The sequence below is a fragment of the Clarias gariepinus genome, chromosome 3 (assembly GCF_024256425.1).
Source record: "Clarias gariepinus isolate MV-2021 ecotype Netherlands chromosome 3, CGAR_prim_01v2, whole genome shotgun sequence".
NCBI lineage: Eukaryota > Metazoa > Chordata > Actinopteri > Siluriformes > Clariidae > Clarias > Clarias gariepinus.
In genome coordinates this window covers 15,176,463-15,189,789 of record NC_071102.1, presented here as the reverse complement: position 1 = coordinate 15,189,789, position 13,327 = coordinate 15,176,463, and the positions used below count along the sequence as shown (strand labels likewise).

Here is a 13,327-nt window from a genome sequence, read left to right as displayed (position 1 = left end):
TTAATAATTTAGAAAACAGAAAAGAAAATTTAAGGATTCTCTGTGGCATTCCATTCACTCTCTTCTGCACTGTTCCCATCATGGGTCCCAGATCTTTTGATTTATATTCTTTATCTACATACAATGCAATATGTGGCACATCCATATATTAAACCAATTTTAAATAAACTCCCATGCATCGTTTTGCATAGCAGCTCCTTGTTTGCCTATTATTAGATATTACGACTTTAATGCTATCATCTGGTGCTCTATGTCACCTTCAGCTTCTCCTAACCATTCTTTCTCATATTCTGTGTCCAACTGTGTGTCATAGTACATATTACAATGAAAATTGCACCTGTGTTGCACCTGGAATCTGTGCCTCTATGTACGTTTGCCACTACCCCTCCTATCCAGCATACCTTCCTGTTTCTCCCAGCTCTTCCCCTTTTAGGGCTTAAGGGGTTCACTTGAGCTGGGTACTCAGTTGTTAGCACATGCCACAATCCTGGTTGCCTTTGCTTTTGGCTTACCGATTACCATCCGGTTATTAATTCTCATGTGTTCTATATAAACCCTTTCAGAACCCTATGTTATAGAACCCTATGTTCTATATAAACCATATATTTTGCTTTTATCAGAATGTCTGCTTCTTTCCCTTATTTGCTGTCTTATACACTCTTCTGTCTCTCTTACATCTCGTTTTTCTAATTTATCTCCTCATCTTTTTTCCCTCTATAGTCTGTCTGCGTCACCCCTCCTCCTCTTTTCCTCTTAATTTGCTATTGTGATCTTTGCGTCTTTGGGTAATCGTCCCTGAACTAGCCACAACAGACTCCACATCTATTTGTACAATTATATTATACATGTATTCGCTTCACATCCAGGCTTGTGTTCACTCTGCCACCTGGGTTGGACCTGGTATACCGGAGTACTGCCTTTTAGGGGGTTTATGTAATGATAACCCCTGGAGGGTGTTTGCATTCATAGATTCTGTGTTGCACATTGGTGGGTGGACTCCTATTTTGACTTTAACTTCTAAACTCCCAGCGTACACCTCATTAATCAGTCCTGATTACCCTCATCTGAGCCTTGTTTGTGTGTTTTATAAATAAAGTTTATTCGGTTCTGATTCATTAAGTATTTATGTTTTTTTTTCACTGTTGTATCTGGTTTGTTTATTTGTGCTTTTTCGTTTAATGTCTTAAGATCTGCAAATATGCCTTGCCTGCATTCTTCAAAACCTGTCACCTTAGTGCCATCCTCAGCAAATTGCTATACAGATTGCAAAACTGGTTTGCAGCATGAGCTTGTTGTCATTTCCGTTCATAGGGGACTTTCAGGTGCTTCTTTATTTTTAAAATGCTTTTTATGTTTGGATAAGTTTTAAATACTTGTCGTATTTTTATTATTATTATTGTTATTAATATTATTATTATTATTATTATTATTTTACATATTTAATGTTCAGTAAAAGTAAGTTTTTCAGTGTACTGGCAGTAATAAAAACAATTTAAAAAAACTTAATGCACCACAACATATTTATTAAAATAAAATAAAAACCCTTAATGTACTACATAATAGTGTTTATGAATGTGCATTTGTGTTTTTTCCAGGGTTTGTGGGTTCTCTATATGCTTAATGGATACCCAGCCTTCTCAGCAGCCTATAAAGTGTTGGGCCTCCTTCAGTACATTCTGTCAAATGGGGAATCCTCTGATCAACAGGTAAATACTTAAAGAATTAAACTGCATTTTTTGTTGACATTACCTTATTACAGCTAATAGAGACAAAATGGTGCAATGTAATAAGGTACAACAAGCGTGTACCTCTATCCAAGCAAACACATTTGATAAAGGTATACATAAAAACTTTATATAAATGGTAAACAAAATGTATATTTACATTAACAAAGGTCACGATGCAATACGATTGTGTCTTGCTTTTTAACAGCATTACTGTCATATTACCATGTAGTAAAACAGTATTAGTGTCATAATACCATGTGCTAAAAAACATAGTATTGTTCTGTATTTTATTAAAATTACAGTAGCTTAGTGGCACTAGTACTAACCACAATATTGTTTTGTTTTTTTCATATTAATTGAATTTAACTAAAATCTAAATACAGCACCATATACTCATATGTAAATAGAACATATTACTGGCAGCATTAGTGACAGCCAATTACTATAAATTAAGCACTGTATTTATTGTGACCTTGATTAGCAATTGTGTGTCCTAAGCAATTGCAATTATTGTGACATTCTACAAAAAGTATACTAAATTATTTACTTAACTAAAATGTAGCAGTTAAAAATATATGTAAAGAATATGTATTTCAGTGCATCTTAAAATCTTATATCGTCAAAAGTTTTATTTTCTTTGGGATTTTATTTAAAAAGTGAAACATATTTTCATAAATCATTTCATGTAAAGTAAAACATTTTAAGCATTTTTTTTTTTCATTTTAATGATTATGGTTTATAGCTAATCAAAATAAAAAATCAAGTACTTTAAAATATCCAAATATTTCATTTTGAGTAAGTAAATTAAAACTCATCGACTTCATAATTTGCCGGATCGATGCAATAATTTGTGCTATTAATTTAAGTATGTTAAGTGTATAATCCCCCGTTTTTTTGGTGTATGATCCACCATATGTGAAAGCCAGTCGTATAGGCAGCAGAATATAAAAATTCAATGCTGTTAGAAAATTCAAGCATACCGTACCTGTGGCTGTTATAAAAACTGCACTGCTACTGTGAGTTACACCAGATGACCAGTGTCAGAGACTGAGAGAAGCTTTGACAGCTGCAGATACAGAATAACATTTCTTAAAACAGGACAGGAAACATAAACAAGGACAGGCAGAAGGTTTGTCGATGAGCAAACCGAGTATCACAGGTAAAATGGCTGTGAAGATTCTCAGTCATCCAGGTGAGGTGAGTTATCTAGAAGTTGAGTCACGTCACCTGGACTTCTTCTAGGAGAAAGGACAGAGGTGGACAGAGCATGGGTGAGGGGTAAGAGAAACCATCTGTGTGCAGGTGGAAAATCCTTTTTTCAACAGAGGTGGAGGTCTTCGACACAACCTGTCTCCTATTTTTCATGCTGCCCTTTCATCTTCCAAGAAAGATCAAGATCTCTTTACACATCCACCAAGAAAGTCCATTCTGGTCATTACACCTTAACGGCTCCCTCTAATCTCTCTATTGTCTCCATAACAACTCTTTCTCCTTTACTATCTAATGACCCTCCCTCCTATACTCACCTTCTCCATTGTTCACATACAGGCCGTTTCAGATGGGGGGGGGACCCTTTGACTTTGGAGAAGTTAAAACGAGGAACTTTCCTTAGACTGAAGAAGCTACTTGGATGAGTAGTGAAACGTTTCTACTAAACTAAGTCCAGTTGATATCACAGGTAAAGCAGAAACGAGAGAACAGAACAGCTGCAAATATCCAAAATATCAAATATCCGAACTAACATTTGGTAGTCAGTGTGAGGAACTGAGAAAATACTTTGCAATTAGCTTGAGATTATGAGTCTCCGGTGCTGTTATGGTACTGTGATAATCTCTAAAAGCATGTCAATTGTGGATTATAACAGCATCTCCATCTCAATGGGGCTGATGATATCACTAATCACTCCTTCTGCTCTGCAAATTATTCGGGTGCGAGAACTTAAAATCTTAGACAATGTCCCTATCAATCATGCTGTGTTGAAGCATCTTGCTAAGTCAACTGGGGATAACATTTGAATTCTTTAATATTCTCTCTAATTCTTTTATATTTGCTTTAATTAATAGCTTCCATTTGGATCAAACGTTGGTTATTTTCTGTTATACAGCGGAATAATTATTAAATCTGAATCAAGCTGTTCCGCAGGGCTTTGTTTACATTTCTGAACATCATTTAAAAGGATGAGGTGGTGTTATTGTGACAACATAAAACTGTCAGGCTCTGTAGACCTATGCGTGATCATAGTTCTAATTACGGGGGAGCTAAGGGAAGCTCGGCTTCATAAAAAGGACAAGCCTTCTCTAAAATGTTTAGAGGAGCTTTAAAAATGGTCCACTTGTGTGGTATAGGTTATATTTTATTTTCAAGTTCTTAAAAGAAAATAGTAAGTAATAGCATAAATGTTTGTGTGTTTATTCGCTCATTACATTCCATTTTTCAAACACCTGTCTGCACTAATTAACACAATTATGTGTCTATTCCTGGAGGAATCTATGCCTGGCAGTACTGTACTGTGTTTTTATTCAGTATTTCGGGGGAATACATTGATAGTCAGATTGTGAAAATGTAAACAGCCCTATCTGCTACAACAATTTGGATTCACTAAATAAACAAAGACAACGGGTGATGAAAATGTGTGTATGAAAAGCAGAAAGATATTACTTGTCCCTCTGCTCTGCACCTCACATTTTGTCATATCACCCTGTTGGTCAATTAATCTTGTTAGCACCCTGATTTATGTTTGTGAGCATCACCTCAGGTCTCCCCACTGGAAACCCAACTATGGGAGCCAGGAAAAAGCACATCTACCTTTTTTTATAGCAATGCAATTAGTAAATAAATAAATAAATAAGGGTAAAGTCAGGTGCCAGTGTAAAAACACAAATGGAACAAAAAAAGATGAGCAAAATACAAAGGTATTCAGCTATGTTATTTCTTCATGAGTATAACCTTATGTATGTTATAAAATAGACCAGTATAACACTTGTGTTTGTTAATTTGTGTTGCTATATTGCTAGCTTACTTAGCATTGGAATTGTTCTATATAATTATAAAGGTTATGATTATTTATATGTATATTTTATTTTGGGGGAGGAGGTAGGTAAGTGCATGTGAGTTGGGGAAAAAGCCACTGTGCGTTTCAAACCCTGTAGGCTAAATTACCCTGTGCAATGATTAAGTCAGTAATTTTTTAAAAAGGGTTTTAATGTAACACTTGACTGTTTTGCACTAACACAATATGTAGATAAAAAACACACACATTTTAGCTCTAGTGTCGTCCACTTAGTGCTGTCATAAAGTTGTGCCTTTTGACATTTCTGTATCTCTTATGAAGTCACAAGCACTCATACTGTAATGTTAGACAGCTCAACCCTATGATCCCTGTCTAGTCTACATGTCTCTTTGCCTAGCCCTGCTTTCATTGCATCGCTGACAGATAGAGTTGGTTATTACACTGGGTGCCTCTCCTCTGGCCTGGATAATTTAGCAACTATGAAGGCATTCTCAGTTTCATTTGTTTACCCTGTCATTTGGTATTCATTCGATTTACACTAATTTTAAGCTTAATGCTAGCATTTACATCGGGGCTCTATTGTAGAATCTACAATTTGTCTTCACAATTTCAGAGTACACCGTTCTCTCTCAGGTGAGTGCAGGGATTTTATGCAATGGCTATTGTATTTAATCATTCATCTTAAAGAAACGTTTTACTTAACCTTTAAATTGTACAGAATTTAACAGCTATGCTTTTTACACAGACTTAATTATCAGACCACATCATGCATCACGATTCCTGCTTAGTTGCATTTGCTTCTGGTTGTTGTTTTTTTCTTTTTCTGCTGAGCATCATATGATCACAACCAAGCCAATGGTTCTTTTATCTCTTGCGCTGTGGAATTATGGGTATCGTGTCTCATTTTCAGTGTGTGTGCGTCACTTTGTAGTCAACATCCATGCACGCGTGTACTGTTTAGTATAACATTGTGACTGTTTGTGTGTACGTGTAAAGCATTGTGTGTGTTAAGCATTTTTTTTTATTTAGTGTCCAAGTGTTGTGACTGTTCTTTAGTAACTGTAATGACCTCCATAAACAAAAAAAAATTAAATAAAGGTAAAAAGGCTGTAGCAGTGGGGGGGATGAATCTGTTTAACAACAATGATTCCGCACAATGATTTCACATTTTCCGCAAAATTTTTAAAAGGAGGCAAAAGCACATGTCTTTAGACAGATTCCTTATTAAAGAGTTTTGCCGACAGTGACTCTCTGTCAGAGAGCAATGATTTCGTTTGTGTGTGTGTGTGTGTGTTTTCATGCACGTGTGTGTGTGTGTGTGAAAGTCGTCCTACACAGTAGCCCCCTCTTCCTCCTCCTTTCCTTTTTTGTGTCAATCCAGCCACAATTTTTTTCAAAGGTAAACTTCAGGTTTGTTTTATTTTTACTTTATATTATACACAATTTGCTTTCATATACAAGTGCTTTGGATTACAAGCATGCTTTCAGAACAAATTGTGCTCGCAATCTAAGGTTAAACTATTGTATAGAAAATGTATTTAGCATTCGTCGAAAGTCCTAAAATCTTTTAATATACTGTACTCTTACACATGGACAAAATTGTTGGTACCCTTCGGTCGATGAAAAAAAAAACACACTGGTCACAGAAATAACTTTAATCTAAGAAAAGTAACAATAAATAAAAAATTTATGAATGTTAACCAATGAAAGTCAGACATTGCTTTCAACTATGCTTCAACAGAATTATTTTGAAAAATACAGTATGTAACAGAAAACAAGACTCATTGGACCAGAAAAATCTTTCATTGCTTCAATTTCCTCATTAAATTCTTATGTATTATGTATAATTAGGGCAGTTGCTACAATGCTGTCTGCCATGCATCACATTACCTAACCAGTTAACTGAAATTGTTATAGTTTTGTAGTTTAAATTGCCATGGCAAATGTAAGAGTTGACATGGTACAGAGGATGGATGACGGTTCAATTTAATGCAGGCTAGTATTAGCATCTAAATTAATGTTAGCTGCCTTTTTGGTATTTTAGCCAAGTCTATGCCTGTGCCACTGTTATAAGATATGAACAATGTTATTTGCTTCATCTCTGCGTGGTTCTAAGATATTGCTCATTAGTGTATGTGATACAATGGACAAAAATTAACTTTAATTTTAAATAAGCAAATATTAATGATTAATATGTTTCGGTGGCAACAATTATTTTTACCCTAACTTTTGCAGTAAGTAGCTTATAATCTCTTAAACTACCATGTCAAATGATCCCATATGTGTAGGATGTACAGTATGTATTTCATGGTTGGTTTCTTGGTTTCAGTTGGGTCAAATTATTGGCCTGCATCAAGCAAAGAAAACAACCAAAAATATTGCTAAAATAACAGAATTGAGGTAAAACTGTCTAATACATTATTAAAACCTGAAAGTATAGTGATAAATCTGCATAAAATAAATGTTGTTTAAAAAAAAGTGAAGCAGTACATTATGTTTGGTGATCATTTAACACTTCATAAAGTTGCATGCAATAGAAATCACATCTATGTGAACTTGCAGGATTGAGACTTTTTATGGCTGTGTGGCCATAAGAAAACCAACTGTTTGTGGGACTAATGAAAACAGCTCAAATTTTCTAGGAAGCATAAAGATTGGCCTTATAATGCAAAGTAATCTAAAAAGGGCATTTGGTCTGCCGACTTACCTTATTTCAGAACAATGGACATGTCAGGGTATGAAACGATGTGCCCATCCTGCATCCAGCCCACTGTATATGTCTTTGGTAGCATTGTTATTTAAGGTTGCACCACTTGACGGGGTATAGGCTCAGCAATGTTGTGTGTCAATAAAAAGAGGTCAGCTAACTGCTTGAAAGTGCAGGTGTAAACTGCACTGAATTACTACACTCTCACATCAATGGATTTTCTTTCTTTTTTTATGGTATGGGTATAATACAGGGTGACAATGCCAAGATGCATAGACACAAAAACTATTCAAAAGTAGTTCTGGGAGAATAAGGAATCATTTTCACACACATGGAGTTGAACATAAACTAGAGTGGTATGACACTTATCAAAACAGGATCTTGGCCAAAATTAATACAAATTTGGATCTAATTAAATATAGTGGTGTTACATGTGTTTTTTGAAACAATTCCTTGGTGAATGTGCAGTAGAATCAAAGCTAAATGCGGTCCAACAAAGTATTAGTAAGACTTTATTGGCTAGGCAGAGGATATGTCACACAAGACCAGGAAAAAATGTGAGAGTAAAATGCTCTAGGAAATAAAATTTACATATATATCATATGAATTTAATATAAAATTTACAATATATTTTTCTAAGTACAATATAAGCAGCCAAAATATCACAACAACAACAATAATAATAATAATAATCAATCCAATAATAAACCATTAACTACCTACAGTTTTACCTAACACTACTCTTAAGTACAAGTTCAAATACAGTATGCACCAAAATACACAGTACTAAAATGAAACGATGAACAATATTACTTTGTTGTCATCTGTGAGTTTATTTTACTGAAAGAAACTAACAAACACACCATTAGCGTGTTGATTTACTATGGTATGTGTAATAATAGTGTTCGATAGTGCCATAGTGTGTGTTTGTGTGTGTGTGCACACTGCCTTGCTGTAGAAAGTGTCCATATCGTTCACGCAGATTCTCAAACATATCTCAGAATAAAGGTTGCTGCAGACAACTGCAAAATGAGCCGTTTTGCCCACATAATGTTGACACAGTACAGTACCAGAATAGTAAAATTTTGCTTAACTGTGCCTTCTTATTAAATCTCTCTCAGAAATGGTTCTGCCACCTTTTTAAACTCCCCATACACCACTGCTTCCGTATGAGCGGAAATAATACACAACCATAAATACTTTCTCTTTCGTCCAACAACAACTGCACAACACAACTTTTTTTTCACTACTTGAAACACGTGTATCTGGAGCTATGCCCTGTCGACTAATATGCATTCGAGATGCGTTAGTTTCACTCCTGTATATTTTGGCGCATACCATATTTGCCTATGAATCGAGCAAATTGTCACCTTTTGCAGAAGTCTGCAGCAACTTTTGTTTTGGAAATCCAGGTTGAGAATCTGTGTAAATGATATGAACATGTAAATGATATGAATGTCTACAGTGAGGCAGTGCACACACACTTCAAACACTTACATTATGCATACAGTGCTAAATCATGTTAGTTTCTTTTAGGAGAAATAACCTCACAAATGACAAGGAGGTAATATTGTTTATTTTTTATTTCAGTATTGTATATTTTGGTGTACACTGTACCCACGTAGCAGTAAGAAAGTACTTCGCCAAGAAACAAATTTTTCTGGATGCCTGTGCCTAAGTTACTGATATTTATCCATTTATCTTCTATACCCCAAGAGACTTTGAGCATGAAGCAGGCAGATACGCACACACCAACAGGCAAACAACAGGCAATTTGTGAACACTAGCTAGCTTTATTAGCTATATTAACTGTGGGAGGAAACTGGAGGACCCAGAGAAAATCCACCAAGCTCAGGAAAAACATGCAAACTCTTTGCACACAGACCCAAAGGTAGGAATCAAACTCTGGACACTGGAGGTGCAAGGCCACAGCGCTAACCACTACACCACTGTGCAGTGCATTACTGACACTCATTGTATTTTAAATGCAATTAAAGCTGATGCCGTTGATAACTCTATCTGCATTAATCTAAATTGTTTATACTTTTTTTGCCATGACAAACATATAAATTAGTCATGAGGATAATAATTGGACAGTTACCAGATGCTTGTAGACATTACAAGAAAAACAATGTTTTAGGCCAATTTACACAAGGCTGGACAGAGAGGAGTAAAAACTGCATAAGTTCTTTGATGAAGCACATTACACTTGGAATATTTAGAGCATTGATGAGTTTTTTTGGATAAAAAAATTTTTTGGGTCTCTGTCCAAACATAAGGAAACTATGAATCAGAACTGGGTTTTATTCGCCAAGTATTTCGACACACAGGGAATTTGATTCTGGCTGTATGTAGCTCTCAGGGTACAGGTACAGTTGTGATGCAGTTGTGAGTACTGTTGTCAGTTCGTGACAACAGTACTCACATACTGTATACTATAATAGGTAGTGAAAAATACAAGTAGTAGTATTGTGCATGTAGAGAGTTTTGTTGGTGGCATGGTGTTGCTTCCACACAATATACAGTACGATACCGGATGTTTGATTTATGCAAATGACAATATTTTACAGACGGTTGTAAAAATTTAGTTTTAAAAAAAAGCGCATGTTGGTGCTTTTAACAGCAGATTGCATATAGTCCAGTTCAACTGTTTATGAATGTGATTGCTTGTGGAAAGAAACTGTTTCTGTGCCTGACAGTTTTATTAAAGGGGTCATACAGGCCTACATGCACTTTTTTAAGCTGTTTGGACTGAACTGTGTGTTAGGAGAGTGTGTACACAACCACTCTCCGATGATAAAGAGCCGCCCAGTGGTTTTCTTTTCATTTATTACAATAACATGCCCCCCCCCCCCCTAAAATCAGGCCAATCGCAAATGCCTGTCACTGTGACGCCACACCACAAGAGGCCGCTCCCACACTAGTTGATTGACACTGGTGTTTTGGCAAAGACCCGCCCCGAGTGAGAAGAAGCTGTCGGCCATTGTTTTTCGCCGCTGGAGCAAAATGCCGCCTAAGCGAGTGTTGTGTGCAGTTGCTGGGTGTAGTAGCGAACACAGCAGTCGTCATTCACTACCGACCTCTGAGCCGCTGAGGACGCAGTGGCTGAATTTTGTTTTTAAAGCTAACGTCCCCGCCGATTTACCTAAATGCGTTCATGTTTGCACTAACCATTTTTTACCAGACTGCTTTATAAACGAGGGTCAATATAAAGCAGGTTTTACTAGGAAGCCGCCTTTAAAAAATGGATCTGTACTAACGCTTCGTGTTCCTGCTTCATCTTCACCAGGCTCAGTGAGTAATTTCTTTTTCTATGACTCTTTGCAGATCGCCTTTTCTAATAATCACGATGAATGCGGAGTGTAAGTTAACTTATACTCTCATAGAACATGGTTATATTGTCTTCTCTATGTACATCCGTCTCTATATAATCCCTAATCGCCCGTTTATAATAAACAATGCATTGAGGTGATTGTCTAGTTGCAAACTGTGTACGTAGTCGGAAAACTATATTACGCTTACCTTTGTTACGTTAGATGGTTTATAACGATGTCTGTCGAAGATTAAGAAGTCATGTAAACACATCAGTAAACACATCGCGTCCGTATCTCTCTCAGTAAGCTTCTCCGCTTTATGTTGTTGTTGCTCGCAGCAGCATAACAGCCTGTTAATTCATGCCCATGCAGTGATGAGAAAGACAAATCGAGTCGATGCATGTCCATTCTTTTAATCTCTGCATTGTCAGGCAATATTACAAACTTCCGCGTAGGTTCCGTACTTAAATCAAACCGTACTGCGTTGTGGGCAATGCTTTGTGGGTAATGCAGTCCAAACTGGAAAACGCTGGAATATAGAGCCTGAGCCTGTTTTCTTAAGTAGTTTTGGTTTGATTTAAGACGGACTACACTTCCGTGGCTATACCCCACGTGTGTTGTGAAGACACGCCCCACAGAACTGGGGGGGGCGGGCTCAGCAGAGATCATAAGCATTTAAAGAAACATGCACTGAAATAGGTTGCTGAGAACAAAGCTAGTTTTTACCAGTTAAAAGTAGTTTTTTTTACACAACCATTGAGATTTTTTAATTAAATATATTACAAACTTTTCATTAGGACCCTAAAGATCATATTAACATTTACTGAAACGAACGGAATTTACCTGCCCGAACGGAAGAGGTGAAAAAGGTTGTGTCCTGGGTGTGAGGGGTCTGTAGAGATTTTTCCTGCTTGTTTCTCAGAGTAGTCATGGAGAGGGGGCAGGGGAGCTCAAAAAAAAACATTTTCTGTAGTTTTTACTGTTTTCTGCAATCTGTTCCTATCCTGTTTTGTGGCTGCTCCAAACCAGACAGTGATGAATAAGCGCAGGACAGACTCAATGACCGCTATATGTCTATTGTCCGACCTGACCTACAAGTTTGTTCTATCCTGTTTTATTGCCACAGTTTCTCACAGTTGGTGTTTTGGGCCTATTTTTGTTAATTGCTTCATGTATGTTTTGTTTATTAAAGTCTTAACTTCTACAATTATGCTAGTCTGCATCCTTCAATTAACCTTCGGTGACAAATTGTAAGACCACAACTGAGATATAGTGGAAGGTTCTGCCCTAAATATTGTTTTATATATTATTGCTGTAATAACAGTGAGGTGGGCAGATTTTCTGGGCAATTGCCTCTCTATCCAACGGGATGCCAGTAACATCACAAAGTAAGCAGGAGAGAGGAGGGAGATCCTGCCTGGTGGCCTGGAAAGAGCAGCACAGCCAAGCTGGGAGGGCTTGTGATTTGTGCCCTTCAAGACGCAGCATGGCTCAGGGTGACATGGGTCCTCGCATCAACTGTGAAGAAAGGACAAGGGGGTTTAAACTCAGCGGTCCAGGGCAAGGAGGAACCATAGACCTAGTGTCAATAAAGGGCAGAAGGCGAAGACTATCGACAGTGGCTGTGTGCCATCCAACAGTGAGCAGAGAGGCTCACTTTACTGGTGAAAATGCCATGCTGTGCTTCCAGAAATGCAAATTTTGGAGTGTCTGCAGGAACTGCAGGAAGAGAGAGCAGCATTTGAAAGACAGCTTGATCAGCTCAAGATAAAAGCAACCAGGCAAAACTCAAGCAACTATTATGTGATATTATGTTAGAGCTTGACCCTGTCAGCCCTGTTAACACTGTAAGTGCTCTCAACACTGTTAGCGCTGTTAACCCTGTTAGCACTGTTAGTCCTGTTTGCTTTGTTGGCCCTCTTGAGAGCCTTGTTAGCTGTGTAACAACTGAAATATTGCTGAGCACGTGGGAGATAGGTGTGCGAAATCCCACAGAGTGCCCTGGAAGAAGACTAGGAGGGGTGAGCGACTAGTGCAGCCAAGCAAAGAAAAGACTAGGGGTTCCTGTACGGTAGGGTCCAAGATTAGGACGATTCCCAGGCTGAGTGTCGACAGAGGACGGAAGGCGAAGACTATCAGCAGTGGCTGTATGTCATCCAACAGCTAGCAGAGGAGCTTATTTAGCTTGAGATGAAGGTGTATGGGGTAACCTACAGGAGCCACTCTCAGCCAAAATTCAGTGCCATTTTTTCAGAGCTTTTTTTCTGTTAGTTTTGATTAAGGTCATGTTTAGCCCCCTTTTAATCTTGCTGAATACCCTGTCAGCCCGTTAGCCTTGTTAAACTCTGTTAACCCTGTTACCCTTGATGAAGGTCCTGTTTGCTCTGTTAGCCCTGATAAAGACCAATTTTGCTATATTACCCCTAACGAAGGCCCTGTTTGCTCAGTTAGCCCTAAAGAGGTCTCTGTCAGCGTTCTTAGCCATGACAAAGACTCTGTTTGCTCTCTCAGCCTGGAAAACCCTAAAACGCCATGCCCTATGCTGCTTGAGCTATGCCCTGTGCTGCCT

General features: G+C 37.5%; 1 protein-coding gene across 2 annotated transcripts in view; it reads left to right on the top strand.

Moving 5' to 3' along the window:
* Positions 1 to 13,327, top strand: part of ptpn5 (protein tyrosine phosphatase non-receptor type 5) — a 90,253-nt gene that overhangs the window by 28,993 nt on the left and 47,933 nt on the right. For both annotated transcript variants that reach the window (XM_053491348.1, XM_053491349.1), the window contains exon 3: positions 1,596 to 1,706. In XM_053491348.1, the coding sequence (XP_053347323.1) occupies positions 1,596 to 1,706 (111 nt within the window). The remainder of the gene's footprint in view (positions 1 to 1,595; positions 1,707 to 13,327) is intronic.